This window comes from Rhinolophus ferrumequinum, chromosome 8 (genome assembly GCF_004115265.2).
Source record: "Rhinolophus ferrumequinum isolate MPI-CBG mRhiFer1 chromosome 8, mRhiFer1_v1.p, whole genome shotgun sequence".
NCBI lineage: Eukaryota > Metazoa > Chordata > Mammalia > Chiroptera > Rhinolophidae > Rhinolophus > Rhinolophus ferrumequinum.
In genome coordinates this window covers 13,363,712-13,384,314 of record NC_046291.1, presented here as the reverse complement: position 1 = coordinate 13,384,314, position 20,603 = coordinate 13,363,712, and the positions used below count along the sequence as shown (strand labels likewise).

Sequence of the window (20,603 nt, the reverse complement as noted above, 5' to 3'; positions counted from 1 at the left end):
TCAATGAGGAACACAGCGCAGAATAATCACAACTGAAAACAGGAACTAAAGACATCGGCTACAGAGATGAGCACTATCTGCCTAAAGAAACAAAGTGCAGCAGGAATCTAGCTTTTGAGTAAACAAGTACATACATGGACTGAGTTCCTGGGGTTACCACCAGGGCTGTCTGCCAAGTGACGACTGCAGCACTAACACTTGAGACCAGCTGTCTCTCGATAGGGGAGGTTATCGCCAAGCATGAGCCCTGAGTTAGAGTGGAGTCCATGCCTGGGCCAGCCTAAGGAACACAGAGGAAAAGAGGAAACAGTACAGGCACCTCTGCCCAGGATGGCAGTACTGTCAAGTGCTCCCAAGTGCTCCGTGCCAACAGCGAAAACTTCCTTGTGACACTTGTGGGGACTCCAGCTCTCAGCTGCCTGCTTGCAAGCAGGCCCAGCCGTGCAGTGAAGGCAGAAGCCTACTGCGGAAATAGTGTTCCAAAACTTTTGAAGAAACCTAGTGTAATTAACCTAATCCTGTATTTACAAATGTGTCTGAATCGCCAAGGATCGAACCACATAAAACTCAAAGAACTAAGATAAAGAAAACAAGTCCAAGTTAATAGAAATATCTGACATTGGAATTTTAATCAAGTCTTACTTATCTATACCATTGGGGGATCTGAGGCAGAAAGAAAGAAGAACTCTCAAAATTATTTACAGCTGGCACTGAAAATGTTTTCAGATTTCTATGATAGTAGATTTACCACCCAACGAACATTCTACACAGACTGATATTAAAAGGAACTTTCATTTTCTAAGACCAAAATTATTCTCACCCTAGCTCTAAGTCCAATATTTACACAGCCTTGGGCAAATAAGTACTTTTCTGTCTCAATTTTCCTGTATTTTAAATTGTTTTTTGTTTTTTTCTATCTCATCTGCCTAAGAGATGATTTCACAATCAAAAGAGAAAAAGTATGTCAAAAATGTTTTTTGAAAAGTAAAATTCACCACACAAATGCAGGGTGATGCTGGTAACTGAAAACAGGCCGCATACCGGGGAGCAGATGGAATCAGCGTTGGCTAAAAAGTTCACTATGGACAGTCCCCAGACAGTCATACTGGACATACATCTGTAATGCCTATTTCCTCTGATAGGTCGATTTACAGCGATTGTTCTTGACTGCTTTTGCTGGTTAGAAAGATGCCATACTATCCTCTTCAGGAGCAACTGAGGAAAAGGCCTCTCTGCTTTTGTCAACTGACTCAAAAGAATATACTCCAAATTCTGCAGTCTGGACTATAACTCTCTGAATAAGCACTGCTAAGAGTTGAACTGTTAAATCCAGAGAACTAAAGAAATACTGCCAGCAATTTAGTCAGCTGAGGGCACTGCTCACTAAGAAGTGACATCTCACACAGCTCGAAACAATCAGACTTGTATAAACTTGGAAGACATGGGGAAGTCTGAATGAGAGACTTCCTCGGAAATCAGGGGTAACTACTCAGTAACTGTATATTTTTTAAACAACCACTGCGTTCCAAATGCTGGACCAAGAAACTTGCTCCACTAATAAGTCCAGACCACACTCAAAAGAGACAAAAATGGCTAAAACACATTCACAATGTCTAGTACAACAGTGGTGGTGAACAGTCACTGACAAAGTAGGAGGACAAGATACCAAATACCTTAAAATGATATTTACGTAAATCACGTGATGTAAGAAAAAAAGAAATGTTCCATAGTGCTGTTCAAGGTGAGGTTTTAACAGGGCTCTTCAAAAACATTAAATTCATTGTTAAAATTTGCTTTCTATTAAAAGAAATGAGAGCTAGACTAACCAAATATCTAAACCTTGCTTGCATTGATTCAAATAAATCAATCATGAGAATTAAATTTATTAAACAATTGGGAAAATGTAAACACTAGCTAGATATTTGATAATAGGATAATGGTACTGGGTTATTTAAAGACAAAACAAAAGTGGTAGTCTCTTTTAGAACTACATACTACAGCGTTTGTTGATGAAATGATATGATGTCTAGGAATTACATTAAAATAATAAGGAGAATTGAGTTAGCCACGTGTTGATAATTGTTGAAGTTGGGTGCTGGATTCACACAGCTAATTATACAATTTACCTTTATATACAGTTGAAATTTTCATAATAACAAAATGCGTTAAGTATACAAATTAAAGGCGACTCATTCTTACCTCTGCTAGAATCTTTTACTACAATGTCGGAGATTTCAAACAGTTTCAGAGGGAGGGGCATCTTCCGGTTTGCTGCTATGGTCTTTAGGAGGCCAGGAAGAAGGGTAGTGCGTGCCACCTGCAGGAGAAGACATGAAATTGCACTGACTAAATAGGAACCAAACAGACCGACAGCAGATCCCCCCTTACCTGTGGGGGGATATGTTCCAAGAGCCCCCGTGGATGCCTGAAACCGCAGGCAGTATCAAACCCTATATATACTACGATACTATGTTTTTTCCATACATACACATGTATGATAAAGTTTATGGCTTCTCTTTGGCATAACTGAACTGCCAGCATCACTACTCTTGCGCTTTGGGGCCATTATTAAGTAAAATAAGGGTTACTGGAACACAGGCACTGCCATACTGCGACAGTCGAGCTGATACCCTAGTCGGCTACTAAGTGACGAACATGCAGATAGCATACAGAGTGTGGATATACTGGACAAAGGGATGATTCACGTCCTGGGCAGGATGGATAGGATGGCGCAAAATTTCATCACGCTACTCAGAACAGCATGCAACTGCAAACGTATGAACTGCTTATTTCTGGAATTTTACGTTTAATACTGTTGGACCAAGTGGACCATAGTTAATTAAAAGTCCCGAAAGTGAAACCGTGGATAAGGGGGGAACCACTGGAATTGGTTTAAAGACAAAGCTAAAAGACTCTATGGCTTCATAGGAACACACTTCTGGAAAATGCAATGCCTAAACATCCAAGTCACCTTTAATTTTCAATTCCAGCACACTAGAACAATTGAAAACATTCTGCCTCCCAAACTTACAAAATGAAAAATCATAAATGTGATTAAAAAATAAGTGAGAAACAATTATTAGAGCACACATAATTGCTTGAATCTAGGACTGGTTATTTTATTATCATTTTTAAAGTTAGCTTAAAATAAAGTTGCCTTATTTTATAAAATAATTGAAGTAGTTATAAAAAATACAAGTATTTAAATAGATTAAATATGAACTAATCAAAATTTTAAAAACCACAGGGAAAATGTAAATATAATTAAAAAACCAGGACAATGAGGAAAACAGACCACAAACATGCAGGCATTAAAAAAACTACGCAGCTGCTATGGGCTGTGACTAGAGTCTTCAGCTTAGTAGCCAAAGAAGTACAAATATATATCCTAGTTCTTAAAAAAGAAAGACAGAAATCAAAACTTCCCTGCTTTTCCCTGTGACATAAATTCTTCATTCCAATATATGTGAGATATGCTAGCTTTCAACACATCATGTTACTGAAAGGGTATGGAGAGCAGTGGTATGACGTCATCATTGACCGCCTGGGCTCTGCCATCAGTCGCCAATACCACTATCTTTTGCCCAGACTATTGTATGAGCTTCTTAGGCCGATTTCTCTGCTTCCCCTCCTGCCACTTGATGGTCTATTCTCCATACAGAGGGATCCTTTAAGACCTCAATCAGATCATGCAACTCCGCTTCTCAAAATTCTCCAACAGCATAGGGAATAGAGTCAATGGAATCGTAACAGCTGTATGCGATGTCAGAGGGGTAGTAGATTGGGGGAGGGGGTGATCACTTTGTGAGTGGTGTAAATGTGTGACTAGTACAGTGTTTTGTACCCCTGAAACTAATAAAAAAAAAAAATCTCCAATAGGTTGCCATCAAATTTTGAATAAAATCCATACCCTACATGGGGCCCTATATGAATCTGGGACTGGTCCCTTCACCAACGTCAAGGCCTGCTCCAGCCCCACACCCACACACCGCAAGCAGGTTTCCCTCTCAGGCCTCCACATAGGCGCTTTCCTTTGCCTGGTACATTCTTCTCTAGACTCACATGTGGCTATCTAACTTCCTTCAAGTCTCTGCTCAAAGGTCCTCTCCCACGGAGGCCTGCCCTGACCACGCGAGCTAAAACAGCAACCCTCCTATCTCCTGCATGAGTAAGAGAGTAAGCTTCCGAAAGGATTCGCTAGATTGTGGGTTGAGGGAAAAAGAGAACATCTTTCCTATCACAGCCACGCGACCAGCAAGCGGCTATTAGCCTTCAGCCTGGTGCTTTCTTAAATACCCTTTACTCTCCCCACAACTCCCTCTCCTCTTTGAGAATAAGTGCCCCAACCATTCACAGAAACAAAACCATGATGTTAAAAGAAAGGTTAAATTATTGGAATATAAACGGTCTATTTTTGTAGATAACTTTTCTTAGGTTTTATTTCTCTTTTCAGTTTATTTTATAGATAAGCCTTATTTGCTTATTTAAAAACCTACAGCAATATAAAAACATTTCAACTTGAATCTGATCAAGCTTCTAAATCTAACTACCAATTTACTGGAAAAATAGAGGGCCACAGGAATATTGTCAGCAAAATCCGAAATGTGAGAACTCTATGGGACAAATGACCCAGTTTCTTCAACAAAGTAAAAAAGGGAGGGGTTAGGGAAGGAGGGGAGGAAGAAAGGGAAGGAGGGCGAGGGGAGGGAGATGTGGAAGGGCAACTTGTCGATTTAAGAGTCTTAAGATGCACATTGATCAACTCTGATGTACAACCTCATGTGAATCACAAATTAAACAAACTACTGAAAAAAATGGAGACAACTGGGAAAATTTGAACAATGACTGGATATTTGAAGATGTTAAAGAATACTATTGCCAATTTGGGGGGATGTGGTAATCTGTAATTTTGTTTATAATTGTAATAAAATATTAGATATTTTATCTAAATAATATTTCTCTTATTTTATCCATTCACATAATCTACTACTAATCATAATGTATCTACTATCAGAAAACAGCCCAAGGTTAAGAATCACACAGGAGAGAGAACAGGCTTCGACAATAAACTGAGTTACAAGACCCTGTGCAACTTTAAATTTAATTTAACCATAAATAAATATAAACCTGTTAGCCACATTAGCAATGGTAGGACATACCTGTTGGTAAAGCAGGAATAAAATATAGAATCTATCTATCAAGTCTAAAAGACAGACTAAGGTGGCTGGTTGGCTCAGTGTGGTTACAGCGCAGTGATCGTAACACCAAAGTCGCCGGTTCAATTCTCACATGGGCCAGTGAGCTGCGCCCTCCACAACTAGATTGAAAACAACAGATTTGACATGGAGCTGAGCTGCGCCCCCCACAACTAGACTGAAAACAGCAACTTGACTTACAGCTGATGGGTCCTGGAAAAACACACTGTTCCCCAATATTCCCCAATAAAAAAATCAAAAACAGAAAGACTCCCTTTCATCTCTAATGTATTTTACGCAGAAATATTGATTTTTAAGTGTGCTGAGCCACAGCTACTTATAGTGACATTTAATGTGTTTCTGATTTGTTTTCCTTCTACTTATATAAAGTAGATTAAGACAGGATATAAACCCTGAACAACATAACATCACCACATCTTAAGAAATCTATCAAGCTTGGTAAATGAAACTGGGAGAAGAGGAAAATTTGGAATGAACTCACATAAAAATCCATTAAGATTTACTGAAAACTCACTCTACCCAAATGAATTTGAATGTATCTTATTGAAAAGAACACCACGGGCATCTTTTAAAAGCAGTGCAAAAGCTAGTGGACCTCAGAAAACAAAACATAAAAACTCATTGTCACAACCCCTCCAAACTAGCGTAAGGATCCTTCAAAGTTGTGACACTGAGTATGAAAAATTCATGTACTTGATGCATATTAGTACCAATTAGTTCTTTAATTACCTCTAATCTGCCACATCAGTAGGTAGTTCTATAGACCAAAGTTAGATTTTTTTTAAGGTTACACTTAAATACTTATAGAATTTTTTGAAATAATCCATCCCCCTGCTTTTACAGAAGTGAAAACCAAGATTCAAAATAACTATCTCAAATCAGAGTACAGATACTATTTTATAATAGCATTAACTTTTCTAAAAGCATTTCCCTCCAATTCTAAATTTTGCCTTGATTCTCGAAGACATGATTTTCCTAAAGCCTAGATTTTAAAAACCACAAAGAACTTGTATATACAAGAAAAACAGAACGAGAGCTTATTAGTATGAGATGAGATTATCGGAAGTTATTAATAAGCAAAGATATTATAACCTTGAAATATTCTCTTTTTATAATGAATACCCTACACTGTAATTTAAGTCATTTAACATTTGCTATTAAGGTAGCATCATTCTCACTTAAACATTCCTAAACACACTATGAAACGATCCGTAAACTAGACAATTACTGAGAGAGACACAATATAGTCAACAACTAATATCAAAGTGACTGACTTCAAGGAGGTACTCAGAACAGGTGTTGATGCATTTATGACAAACGAGTGGAAAGGAGATGAAATCTGAAAATAATGTTAAAAAATCAACTATAAAATGGAAAGTTCAGACTGGGCTGGATAGCACAAAGCAAGTAAGAACCAGCTATAAAGTTAATCGAGAAAAGATTACGAGACGTTTTAAGAATTTTTGTCAGCAAAGTATGTGAGAACCAACTATAAAACTTACCCAAGAAGGGATTTTTAAAAAGCTCCAAGGTTTTTGCCATCTGGGGTATAATAATTGAAGAGACTTTACATAACTCATGTACTGCACGTGAGTTTTTACCCAAATTCTTATCTACTTAAAACTCCTACCTGGAACTCAGCTGTCTTTGGATTACCGATGTGCACAGCCTTTGTTGCAGAGATATCCAGACCAAGTTTATCAGCTATATCTTCTTGGGAGCACTGAAAATACACACAACATAGATCAACATGGAACAGCGGTGACCAAATGGAATATAAAAAGTGTTTAATGCTGGAAGTCAACTTATGGTCTTGTAGCCATGTCGATTGTCTACATGTGAGTTACGAATAAGCTAAGAATAAACATATCAATTAACCCAGGCCCACAGCAGATGCAACTTAACATTGATAGTTCTCTTCTGAGGAGTTCTAGCCGTGACTCAGAGCTACTGTAAGTTTTTCACATGGAGATGGTGGCATAACCTGTATTCGGGCCCTTCGTATACGCTCTTCCCATTCACTTTACCAGTCTAATCGCCTACAATTCCTACCCATTCCCCAAACCTTACACTTTCCCCCATCTTTACCTGAAATAGTCTCCTGCCCTACTTGCTGCCATCCCCCAGGCTCTACTTAAAAGACATCTCTTCTGCCTCTTCCATAAAACTATCCCTCATGACTCTAGGCAGTTATTCTCTCCCTCCTCCGTGTTCCTATCGCTTTTCGCTTCGACTGTCATTGTAATCTCTGCTAAATCCACAGATTATAGAAGAATAGTAGGCCTGAGAGCAGAATTTACATGGCCTGAATTTTGCCCTATGTTCTTTCTACTGTATCATTTAACTTTTGTGCTTATACGCTTGCTACAGCTCCGAGGCATAAACAAACTGCTAAGCACTCATCCACCAAAAAGAGAAAGATGCTTATCGCCCTCAAAAACTAGGATGGAGGAACGGCTGGTTAGCTCAGTTTGTTAGAGCGCAATGCTCATAACACCAGGGTTGCTGGTTCAATCCCCGCATGGGCCACTGTGAGCTGCGCCCTCCACAAGTAGATTGAAACAACTACTTGACGTGGAGCTGATGGGTCCTGGAAAACACACTTAAAATACATAAAAGTTAAAAAAAAGTGTGTTTTGTGGTTGGGTTGTTTCCAATGTGTGGCTGTTATGAATAAAGCTACTGTAAACATTAAAAAAAAAAACAACCCAGGATGGTAGGCAGAAGTTGTGAAAATAAAACTTACTAGTAGACACAGCAAGTCTAATAATAAATGAGATAACGCAAAATGCTTGGCACAACTAAGTGATCAAAAATATTGCCAACGGTAATAAATCTTGACTAAGAATAAGCAATTATCACATATATTAATACTAACTTATTGAAAAAGAATTTAAAACTTAACATGCAAACCGACGTACCATCAGATCATTGTACTATTTTCCAATACTGGGTGACACTGCTCACTACGCTGTTGTACAAAATGGTCTTCAAGAGCTAGCTGGCCTGTATTTACCTTGAGGGAAGAAAATGGGTTTGGATTCGCTTTACGCCAATGCCAGTTCTAACGATTCTTGCCATGCTCTCTTGGGAAGGATCGTGAAGCCACAACCAGGCACAACAGATAAAAGCACCCTGGTCTGCCAGGGCGGAGATAGAGAATGGTGGCAGGCACGCTAGGAATAACTGTTTTGCCCATAGCACAGAGGAGTTTTTATAACAAGACTTGAATATAATATGATCAATTAATTAGGAAATGTATTTGATTCTCAAAGAGAACTAGTACTGTCTATATATAAAAAAAGATTCTACAGACACATGGCAACGCAGCTAGGTATGAGTGAACTTCTACTTTTCAATGGACGATAAGGCATGGAGATAAGAAGCAGTTAAAATCAAGGTATCCTGCAGTGGCAGTAGCTGGTATACAGGAAGGAGTATTTTTTAAATGTTAATATTGCTGTATTTATTTTCAAGTGTTAGAATAAAATATAACAAGTAAATGAAGCCCATAATTTTTACAAATATTTTTATAATAATTGTAGGGACAGAGCCAGGAGTACAGTTTCCAGGCTCTCGGCTCACGTGGAAATATGTTGTCTCAGGTAGTAAATGGCCATCAACTATGATTGGATGATAGGATGGCCATCAGCTGTGGCGAGTTGGCCATCAGCTGTAACCAGTGAGTCATTGGCCACTAATATAACTGCTGTGTCTATGCTAGCAACAAATGAGGGGCTAGCAAGAAGATGGTGGCTGAGCTAGCAAGAGCGGGTTGCAGTTAGCACGGAGGATTACAGCTAACAAGTGAGGTTGGTTGGCTGACAGAGAAGCAGACAGCAGGTTGCAGGTCGTGTGGATCCTGTTTCCTGTGTCTCCAACCCAGCCACCAGCGAGACTATAGTGGTATGACTCCCCTATCTATGGCTCCGTGGGTGTTCCTTTTTGGCCTCACCATGTCCTGTGGTCTTATGCGGGGAATGGGACCAGAGACCCTGCATGACACCCTGCATGACAGTAAAACTAAAGTAGATAGCTTTAAAAGTACACTAATTATAAAAACATATTACAACTAGTATATTACAACTAGTACACAGATATAACAAAAATCATAATGATAAGTTGTGAATTACACTTGGGAAACCAAGGGCTGGGTTTTAGGAAAAGCAGGGCTATCACTCGTGCAAAAGTAGATACAAGGCTCAGAGATATTTAGTCTTGCTTAAAAAGTATGTAACTTTATAAATATCTTTAATGTTGAAATTCCTGCAGGGAAATCATTACTGCAAATCTGAAACTCTCTAACACCTCCCTCCTTTCCACTCTGGTAATAAACCATGTGACGAAGTGACTCGAGACGGCTGAACAGACTGGCACTTTCGGTGGGAGATATTTCAGTCACAGACCTTGGGTACAGACAGGCCTGGCCTGGAATCCCTGGTCCACAGCCAACTGGCTGAGTGGAGGGCGGCCAGTGACCTACATGACCTGCTGTGTGAGACGGGGACACCCACTTCCCAGGGCTGCACTGAGAGATGACATCACGTACATAAAGCCCTCAGTGAGGGATGAACTCTGCACAGCAGCTGCTGGCCAGGAGGTACACAGTTACAAAAGAAATCCCGTGCCGCTGAACATAATTTAAAAAATACATTTCTCAATGCTATTGTTTTGTATTTCATGTTCCATAAAATCACTAGTGCTCACAACTGGATATGTACCTGTGTGTATGTGAATGACATGGAACCAGGAGCCTAGCATACATACCCAGGAGGAGAAAACAGAAAAGCACCGCTCTAGAAGTCAAAAGGCCAGGATTCTGCTCAGGTCTCCTGCCGTCTGGGTAAACTGTTAGGTGCTCATCATCTCCTGTTGGCGTCAGGCTTCCTCACTGGGACAGTGCCTGGCATCCAACAGGGGCACTACCAATGTCGCTGAACGAACAGATGATTGCTGAATTTGACAACAGATGGTGGGGAACGAGATCCATAAGTTCCCTTCTGATGTCACCATCCCATGAATTACAAATGCTCAATAAAGTGACGTGAGAGAGGCGGCATCTCCTCACCCGCCCTCTGTATACTGGTAGTAATTCCATTCCTGCCTTCTACTCCAATAGATCGAGAATTTCGGGCTGGAATTGAGTTGAGGGAGGAATAAAAGAAGTCGCTTTTCTGGTTGTCTTTGTCTTGCTTTGCTTTTTGCCCCACGTCATTAAGTTGAAACCTACTTGAGTACTCCGGATCTCCACGGTCAGCACCACAGCAATGTGCAGCGAGAGAAAAGGGAGCTACAAGTGGCACATTTTATTCTTTTCAAATGGTCAATCTGGTGGGGAGGGGGATTTCCTTCTGATTTTGTAATAAAATTCATTTCCTGATTTAGGCCTTTTATGTCAGCTTTTCAACTCAAAACAAATGTTTGTGAACATGTTCAAAGACAAAGAAATAAGTGTAATGTGGAACAGTCCCCAAGCCCTTAACCAGGGCGGCATCTAGTGGACACAGCCACGACCAAATTACGACGCAAGATTCTAACTTAATGAATTTGGTATGAAATTCACTGTGAACCCTCAACACTTACGTGAAACTATACAATACATGGTCATCTGTCATTGAAGACACCTGTTAAGTCACCGCGTCAGGTTTTTCTGTGACTGAAAAAAAAAAAGTCGCCCAACATTTCTTTACCAGAAATTGTATATCAAATAATAAAGTTATTTTTCTAGAACCTGGAAATTTCAGCCGTCTAGATTTTATAAATTCATATGAGGAATCATTGAATAAATAATTCAGAGATTCAAAGTAAACAACCAGCTGAGCAAAAAAAGCATACCAGAGCAAAGGTAAGGGCCTCAGTGAATCCAGCGGCTGCCATGTCATGTCTTAGAAGTTCCGTGAGCTTATTAAGGGGAAGCTGGGGGGGAAAAAAGGTTTTTCCTTTATTTCACCTCAATAAAATTTCCAATTTTGAAAAAGAGTTACACAGAACATGTCACTAAAAGGAAACCACCCTTCCATCGTTACTGATAGACTGCTTGTACCACGCTTTCTCCACCAACACCACCACCTCACTCCTGATACTTCCACACAGACATACACAACCCCACTTTCACCTCTCCCACACACAGCTTCTGCCCCCAGGCCCAGGTTGAGAAAATGAATCTCCCCGTTAGAGATTCAACAAGAGCTCCACACTCAAAACCTGTCTTTCTTCAAAGAACTAGTCATCACAGGTTTTCAACTTACTCTAATCCACTGGGCATCTGTTTTGTATCCTCTCCACAGCAAATGCCTCCCATAGCACAGCATGTCCAAATATTGCTTAATTCCTATGTTCTGGTTTTCTCCAAACCCTCCTGGCATTCAGCAATCCGTTTCTAACAATAAGGAGTGTTTATTTAAGGGTGCAATCTTACTTGATTAGCTATGGTGTATGTTTTCGGGAGAGTCATCTGAATGTTGTTATATCCATAAGCAATAGCTGCGTCTTCCACAATATCACACGTGTGGATAATGTCAGCTCTTGTCGGAGGGATTTCAATCTCAATCTGATTCCCATCGCCAATGACTTCTGACTTTAAGTACATCCTGGTCAGAAGCTTAGCAAGATTCTCTGGAGTTTCTCTGAAATAGGAATGTACAAACTATAAACTTCACTGGATTATTTAAAACATGTTTATATTTTGTTTATATGCTACTACCTGAAATAGTAACACTTCTTTTTGATTTGATTAGACACGAGACATCCTAACTGATGTTCTATCATCACTTAACCCTCTCCAAGCATTCTTTCAGGAAAAATTAAATGGTCTTGTGGGCACTTCACCCTTGAATTATCTCTAACCGTAAACAAGTAACTGAAGTTTTCTGAACGTACCTGATTCCAACTTTTTTGTTAATTAGATCAGCTCTCACCATCTCCTTGCGGTAAGTCAGTTCCTGAAAAGCAAGAGTTTGAGAAGCTTAAATCCTTCTCCGTCAGATACAGCGTTAGCCTCTTTCTACTTGAACTCGTCATGAGTTTTAGCACCCTCCCAAGAAACTGTCACTAGAGCAAGACACTGAAAATAAACTTGGAGTTTCAAAACATTACTATAGAAGAATACATTTGCTACATTATATTCATACCCGTATATGAACATTCTACTTGCTACACAATTGGAACTGCTCAGAAATAACATAAAATGCCAAACATTTTTCTCTTTTAGATGGTCAATCACCATTCTCTTCAATAAAACACTGGTGCATTACATCATTTCTAAAATGCTTGTAAATCCTGAAGCTTTCTAGCCTCATCTCATGCAAGAAGGTGTTTAGGACCAAGAATGAATAATTCATGTGTCACGATGTACTATCCATCATCCCAAGCCTAAGAGTGTTATGAAGACATTCCTTTCTCATCATTTTTCCCTGTGGGGAAATGCAACCATGCCTCTAGTCGCAGCTATTAAGAGCTGCTCCAGGAGACAGTACGGCTGGGAGCATCTCATGAATTGGTACTCATTCGCCTTAGAACAATATATAACTTCCACGTTAGGCAGGAACAAACACACATAAAATGCAGACTTTTCAGCACCTTTGGAAACACATCTATGAACATTACTTATCACTAAATTACTCTCAAAAGTATCACTGCCACCACCAAAAAGGCTGTAAATTTACAAACCTGTTTGGACTCAGGTAAGGACAATGAGCCTGAGCCTTGCTAGTCAAAATGTAATTCTCAGGCAGAAGTATCACCACCACCTGAGTGCTTGTGAGAGCGGCAGACTCTCAGGCCTTGATAGCTAGTGGCAGTTCCACCACACGCACGGAACCCAAATCCCAATGTTACCAAGATCCCTAGGGGCACTGAATGCACATTAGAATCTGAGAAGCACTGGACTGGATGCTCATGTTTGCAATAGTGGTAACAAACCTTTCCTGAAAAGCTAGTATGAACTCAACAGTACAAGACGCTCTTTTAAGATAATCTTAACCCTCAGAACAGACACCACTCATCTTCTCATTTTATAGATAAGGAATCTGAGTTTTAGGTTAATAAGTAGTTCCAGATCACAACAATGGTAAGCTGCTTAACCCTAGTGCTGCGATATTCCCAGTGCCTGGAAAAATGATTTTTAGATAATAAGCACTTGTGATATAGTTAATGAATATAAGCATGCATGCACGCATGAAGTCACAAATAACGAATTAATAGACAAGTCGAGGGAGTTTAAGTCCAAAGCTCACACCATTAACCATTAGTCTCTCTGACCATCTACCACTTTTGTCCCCTCTGGTTCTCTTATTCCAAACTCTATTCTTTTATATGAAATAACAGAAGACTAGGAAACAACTTTCAAAGTGTTTGAAAAAATGTGCTATTTCATATGAAAAAGAATCAAGTTTTCCCCAGAGGATCATTCTTTTCTGGGAGGACAATCTGGGAAGAGTTGTTCGCAACTAAGTTTAGAAACAAATAAATTGACAAACGATGAATCACTGGGGTAGTACTCCTTCTCAGAAGGCCCATTTCAAATTTATGAAAGCTTTTTATAAATGATTTCAAATGAATGATTTCAAGGAATTATCAACCCAAGGAGAAAAATGAACCAAATTTTAACATAGGTTTCTTTTTCTTCCCAAAAGTACATATTTCACTTTTATTAACACTTAACAATTCTTCACACTGAAAAGAAAAATTGAACTTTCCAAATTAGAATTATTTTAAAATAGGCTACAAAGCCATCTCTGGCTAATCCCAACTACTGCTATGGTAAACTGTACAAATGGCCACAAATTCTTCCCGCCTCTGCATCCAGGGCCTTGCAGTCTTCTTCTCCCCTGTCTCAATCTAGCAGAATTACTGGCTTTGACCAAACAAGACATTTGCTTAAAAGCACTGGACATCCTCTCTTGCTGTTGGGAATCCCGCAGCCACCACCAAGTACTGAAGACCAAGCTAGCCCCTTGGGTGATAGAGACACCTGACCTGCTGACCTCACAGCCAGAAAGCAGACATGTGAGCGAGGCCATCCAGGTATCCAGCCGCTAGCCTGCCAAGCGGCTGACTCCACAAGAGCGAGCCCAGCAGAGGTTAGCCAAGCCGGCCCAGACCAGAAGCCCTACCCAGCTGACCAACAGAATCAGGAGATAAACAAATTGTTGTTAGTTGTTTTAAGTCACTAACTCTTGGGGCAGTTTGTTATGTCACAAAAGCTGGTAGCAGCCACTAAAATCAATTTAAAAAATAAAATGGTACTGCCCATAATTTCAGTCATGCTTTTTACAGTTATGCATTTATTTTGAATTATAGTTAATACTCTAGAATAAAATAGAATGCTACATGCTAATGTTGTCAGGAAAGGGAAGGTTTTGATCTTTCTTGGCAGGTTTTATCTACTTTAAAAACTACTTAAATAGTAGAAACTATTCTAGACGCTGTTCATTTCATAAATAACAGAGAAATAGTGAAAAACCCAGAGAAAAAGAGCTCCAGGAATGGCCTCACTGAATCAGAACCATAACTAAAAGAGTGGAGACTGTCGGGAATTATAATGGCATTTTTATATTTATAAAGCCATCTTGGGGAAAAGAGCCCAGACAATTAAGAATACGCTAGTTTAGATTTTTTTTTTTTCACCGAGATCCTCTATCTTCACAATAATTGTGCTGTTAATACATTTGGAATTATTTATTAGTTACAGTGATGGCCTTCAGCAACTGTTAATTCAAGGGTGAACAGACTAATTAGGTTTGGATGGCTGAGTAATCTTAAAGGGGTGAGACTATAAATTACCCAGTTAACTAGTTAATAAGAGAATAAATCTCAGAAATTATGGCCATATAATGCTGTGGTATAATGTAGTGTGTTGGGAACTGAAGTCAGACTGTCTGGCCTTAAATCCTAGCTCCACTATTTAATAGTAACAGGCAAGCTATTTAACATGCATGTCAAGGTCTCCATATCTCCACCTCGAAAAGGGCATAATAACAGCACCCACCCTCACAGGGTTAATGTGCGGATGAAATCCATCTAATGCACATATAGTGCCTGGCCTGTTGGTGGATGGACAGATAGACCACGAGCACTCTATAGCTATTGTTATTATTATTATTATATCACCATTATCAGCAGCAGCATCAAGTCACTTCTTAAATACTTACTGGAAAGGTATATGATTTTCCATTAGGAAAAACTACCTCAGCTGCTTCAACCCTGAAAAAACAAAATACAATACTTAACAAAAAAAGGGTCCATAAAATCTAGAAATGCGTATGACTATTAAATCTTTCACTTCCTCTACAACTGTAGCCTCCACACATTTAAACTATTCACATTCCAACACGGCTTTTTGGATTCATCCTCCTAAATACAACACGACTCTACTATTCCATCTCCTATGGCTCCGTGTCTGTTCAGGTGGCGCCCACCTGATACGTTTGTTTCTCAATACAGCACATCACGCATCCTGCATGGACTCCTTGTCAAGAGTGACACTCACATTCCAGGTTTTACCAGGGTGTGTGTTACACAACGCAAGCTGACTGACACAACCAGTAAAATGCAAATCAACAATAAAGAAAAAAAGAAACTGATACTGCCCATAAAATTTCAGTCCTGCTTTCTACGGTCATACATTTATTTTGAATTATAATTAATACTCTAGAATAAACTATGATGCTGTGTAAGCGCCATATAGATTTGTTAAATACATTTTTTTTAATTAAAAAATAAGCTTTGGAAAAATTATAGTAATCTTACTGACATATATATATATATATATATGGGATGTGTGCTTTGCTCTTATATCTGCTTCTCTGCCCTTGTTTTGCTGTTTCTGAGAATGTTTACATTCTCAAATTCAGTGAACCTTAAACACAGTTTAAATTTCACGGCCTCCGTAAGGCCTGCCTCAGGTAGCAGTAACTTCCCCTACAAACAGCCAGAACATCACTGAAATTTTTAAAAGTCCTTATAACTTTTTTATTTTATACATTATTCACACACATGTCTTAGCTCCCCATAGAGATTATATGTTCTAGTTACAGGAACACAGTTTTCATCTTTATATTTAGCACCAAGTCCTTAGTGCTTTGCCTTCAGAACAACAGACCATCAAAAAAGATGCCAAATGAACTTACGTAAATTGATTCTCACAATATTCACTGAACATGGTGACAATAATATCAAGAACTATTTTTGCCTGCAAAGGAAAAAGACAAATGTTATGCTAATCTATAAATAAAATACATTCCCTCCTTACTCAGATGGAAGTGAATTAATAATATTTAATGTAATTTAGCCCCCAAACATCTAAAAATGGGCCTTTAATTAGGTTGGTGCAAAAGTAATTGTGGCTTAAAAAGTTAAAAATAATTGCAAAAACCACCATTACTTTGCACCAACCTAATACATACATTCTAAAAAGGGGGGTGGAATAAATACTTGTGAGCTAAAGTAGGCCTGTCCTTATCTTCAAGTGTTCTGCATTTATTTGGTTCCGAGTTACAATCCATGACCAAGACAAGTCATTTGCTTCCCCCACCCTCTCCCTTGTGTTCACCAAGTGGCGAGAAAGACATATGGCCGACTACAGGGTACACCTTATCAATCTCATATTATCTCACCTTATCTCTCTGCAGCCAGATACCTGGCTCGTGGCTCAACCACTTACCAGCAGTCTGACTCTGTGCAAGTGATTTACGGTCTTTGTACCTTAGTTCTTCATCTAAGTGGAGATAATAAAAGTTCCTACTTCATTTGGTTTTTATGAGGATAAGTGTGTGTGTGTGTGTGTGTGTGTGTGTGTATCACAGAGAGCAATACCTGACACATAGTGAACGCCCCAGAGATTTGTTAGAAAAAATTTTAATTGAAAAAAATGCTTAGGAAAAATACAGTAACCTTATTGGGATATATACTTTGCTTGTATGTGTACTTCACTCTTACACATAAGCTTCAATAAAGAAGGTCTGCTAATGTATGAATTTTAAGAAAAATTGTTTAATAGGAACACTACTCTGACAATATTTTCCAAGGCAAATATGGTACATAAAGTTATAAATGAAATACCTTACAGTGGACTCCAATTCTGTCAGCTGTATGTGAATGCCGTTTAGCTGTCCTACTTCTACCCTCTCCTGCCACCCACGTTTACCTTTCTTAAATCGCTTAACTGCCACCTCACTCTATGCCTCAACTCAACATGCGTAAATAACTCATATGCTGTAGAAAACAACTTTCATACCAATCCAATCCAACCCATGTGGTGGCTGAAAGTGAGTGAACAACTAGTATTCTATATATTCTAGATACTGTGTGCATAAATCATTTATCAATTTGCTAATAAAGAAAACTTCTTTATAGCCAGTTGGATTTTTGTTTTGTTTTTTGTTTTTTTCAGAATTTATATTTTACTGTCAGGAAAATTTGTTACAATTAATTGTCAAAAACTTTGAACTTACATATTTTAAATCCCATGAACTCACAGAAATTCTCATCATTCGAGATTTTTTAAATTACAGTGACTTAAAGTGAAGATTAAAGGACTCTGGGTCATAGATATAAATCTAATAGTTGTTCCCTCGTTTATGTAATATTATCTCATACAGCCAGTTGGTTTTGAAAAATTTTTTACCAAGTACACAAGGTACCAAATTACTCAGCATTTAAATTAAGCCAACTAAGATAAACAATTGATACAGATCGCATTACAATACTTATTCCATTCTCTGTTTTACAATTAGGTGTATGCCTAATTTTCCCACTAACCTATGAATTCCTTGAAGTCCAAGAACATGCAACACATTATTAAATTTATGGCACTGGAAAGACAACAGGAGCTCATTAAACATTTGTCGAATGAACGAAGGCACCATAACCAAAGTACAGAATATCTGTATATTTTAGAAATTTTCTAATTTTCTAACTCTCTAAAATATGTTCCCATCTTCAAAATAAACACAATTTAAAGTTTTGTCACATAGTCTTGGTCCAGACGTAAAATCTATTCTGTCTGACAGCACACACACAAAAAAAGTGTTATTTACCTTAGTAAAGTCGGTTCCTGTGCATTCAATAAATATATTTCTGGTATTTACTGTAATTTTGGAATGATTTCCTATAATGAATGCAAAACAAAACAGTCAGTTTCAGAAATGTAAGTGCACAACATAGCTCTATAAAATAGAAACTACATTTTCATTTAGAACACAATATAAACTAACACCTCAAAATAAGGGGATATACAATTTTTATTTTAATCCCCATTGCAAGCTAGAGAATAAATAACACAAGATAACCAGCTTTACTGAGTGCATTCAGCGTGTCAGGTGTTATACCAAGCACTTCACAGAGACTGTCAGCTCATCCTCACCACAACCTATGACAGACTTTTAAGTGGGACAGCTAATATTCAGAGACGATTCTTATGACCGTGACTGTGATCACAAGGTATAAGCAGCAAGGCTAAGAGTCTGGATCTGGCTAACTCCGAAGCCCAGGTTCTTAACCACTGTAATTACTAGCAGCCAAGACCTTGAGAAGGCAAAGACTCTCCTTCCCATCGTCAATCAACTAAACCCCCTTCTCACCTCCAGAAAAGCAAATATCTATGAGTTTGATGTCATTAAATTTTGTAAATACGTCTAAGTTGCCTCATCAAAAAGCCTTCAGAAAGTAGTGAAGAGGGTAAAATTCAGCTTAAAAACTTTGGTCTAAAAAAAACAACAGACCAAACAGAATTTGACCTTGAGTTTACCCAAGTGAATTACCTGCTAAAACCAAAAGAGCAACACCCTTTGGAGGAATATAACAGAATCCAGAGACTGGCATCAGAGAGTATTTATAAACTTATAAATATTTACACATTTATAAATTGTATAAAAATCCCAAGTAAAATGTTGTTGAATAAGTAAATGAAAAGAACCATTACAATATAATCTACAAAATATCTGAGATTCTCAGATTACAAGTTATTTGATTTAATTCAGCCAACTCTATTGAGAATTCTACAGAAATGCTGAGGAATAAGAAGAGACAGCAAAAAAAAAAAAAAATCTATGATGCTTAAGAAATAACTCACCATTGATGATTGGAGGCATTGAAAGGATGACACCATTGCTATCGTAGATAACTGGGTACAGGGGTTTATTTTCAATGATATGTAAATAATGTTTAAGGTGGTTGTCAGTCTGAAAAAAAAGTCAAACAAAATTAGGTTTTTATTTCTATCAATGTAATTAGTTTACATACTTACCTACTATGAAAAGAAGCGGGGAGTCAGGAAAAAAAAAAGCCCCAAATTACAGAAAGTTCTAAGTTTACCAAGATTTTCTAATATAAATTAATATTTCAACATCTTTATACAGTCTTATCTCCTACTGTGGACAGATGAGAGCACAATTGAGCCATTTTTCAAAAGTGAAAATAGATTTGCACTGGTAAGGCTGAATCATCTCAAATAAAACACACATCATCACAAAACTATTTAGATAAATCAGAAGAGATCACTGGCAAATCAGGCCAAGATGAACAGCTGCTTTTTTCAAAATACGCACTACTTCTATTTGTTATGTGCAATTTACAGTGACTACTTAATTCATTTTCACTGCTGGAGTCTAAAATGTTAATAATGGGAGGCAGACACTTTGTAATATTGTTTCCCACAAAGAAAACCTAGCTAAATCTTATTGTTCTTTATACTCCACTGAGTTTAATTATAACCAAGTATAAATATTACAATGTGCTGTGGTCTACTTCAGTGGTTCTCAATTCTAGCTGTGCACTGAAATCATCTAAGAGGACAAAAAAAACACCAAACAACCATAATAATACACAAAACTATGCCCAGACCTTGCTCTGGATCAAATAATCAGTTATGTCTGGGTTGGAGCCCAGACACTGCTATTTTTTTTTTAAGCACTCATTACATTTCTCTTGATATCCCAAGACCTGAGTTTGAAGGAATTTCATGATTTATGCAGGGCTATTGCATGATATAAAAGAACAATTACCTTGTATATGTTCATCAGTTCACAGGCTGTATACTCCTTTGTCTTATTTAGAGGCTTGAATTTGATATCTGAAGGTCGCTTCGCAGTGTAAGTAAACGGGCCTGACAAAGTGTCCAAATCATGGGTACCAATAGCAACCAACGTTCTTTTCCTAAATGTTGACAGGGAGGGAGAGAGGAAGAGAGAAGGAAAGAGAGAAAAAGAGATTTGTATATTCCAAAGTAGAAATTACAAAAATAACGTAGACTATATATTTTTAAAAATTATTTTTAGACACTTCCCTAAAATTGCCTGTGGCTATATGGCAACTTTAGAGGAGTATATCCTTATACTCCTCTCCCAACCATTACAAGTAAGGAGAAATAAAACTACTAAAAACACATGA

At 38.2% G+C, this 20,603-nt stretch overlaps 1 protein-coding gene across 1 annotated transcript in view; it reads right to left on the bottom strand.

Annotated features, from left to right (window-relative positions):
* Positions 1 to 20,603, bottom strand: part of FARSB (phenylalanyl-tRNA synthetase subunit beta) — a 65,416-nt gene that overhangs the window by 27,647 nt on the left and 17,166 nt on the right. Inside the window, exons 6-15 of the mRNA XM_033111961.1 lie at positions 20,219 to 20,369; positions 19,288 to 19,396; positions 18,254 to 18,324; positions 16,346 to 16,407; positions 15,368 to 15,419; positions 12,096 to 12,157; positions 11,635 to 11,842; positions 11,052 to 11,132; positions 6,847 to 6,939; positions 2,200 to 2,317 (exon numbers count right to left, since the gene is read on the bottom strand). Coding sequence (XP_032967852.1) covers positions 2,200 to 2,317; positions 6,847 to 6,939; positions 11,052 to 11,132; positions 11,635 to 11,842; positions 12,096 to 12,157; positions 15,368 to 15,419; positions 16,346 to 16,407; positions 18,254 to 18,324; positions 19,288 to 19,396; positions 20,219 to 20,369 — 1,007 coding nt within the window. The remainder of the gene's footprint in view (positions 1 to 2,199; positions 2,318 to 6,846; positions 6,940 to 11,051; positions 11,133 to 11,634; positions 11,843 to 12,095; positions 12,158 to 15,367; positions 15,420 to 16,345; positions 16,408 to 18,253; positions 18,325 to 19,287; positions 19,397 to 20,218; positions 20,370 to 20,603) is intronic.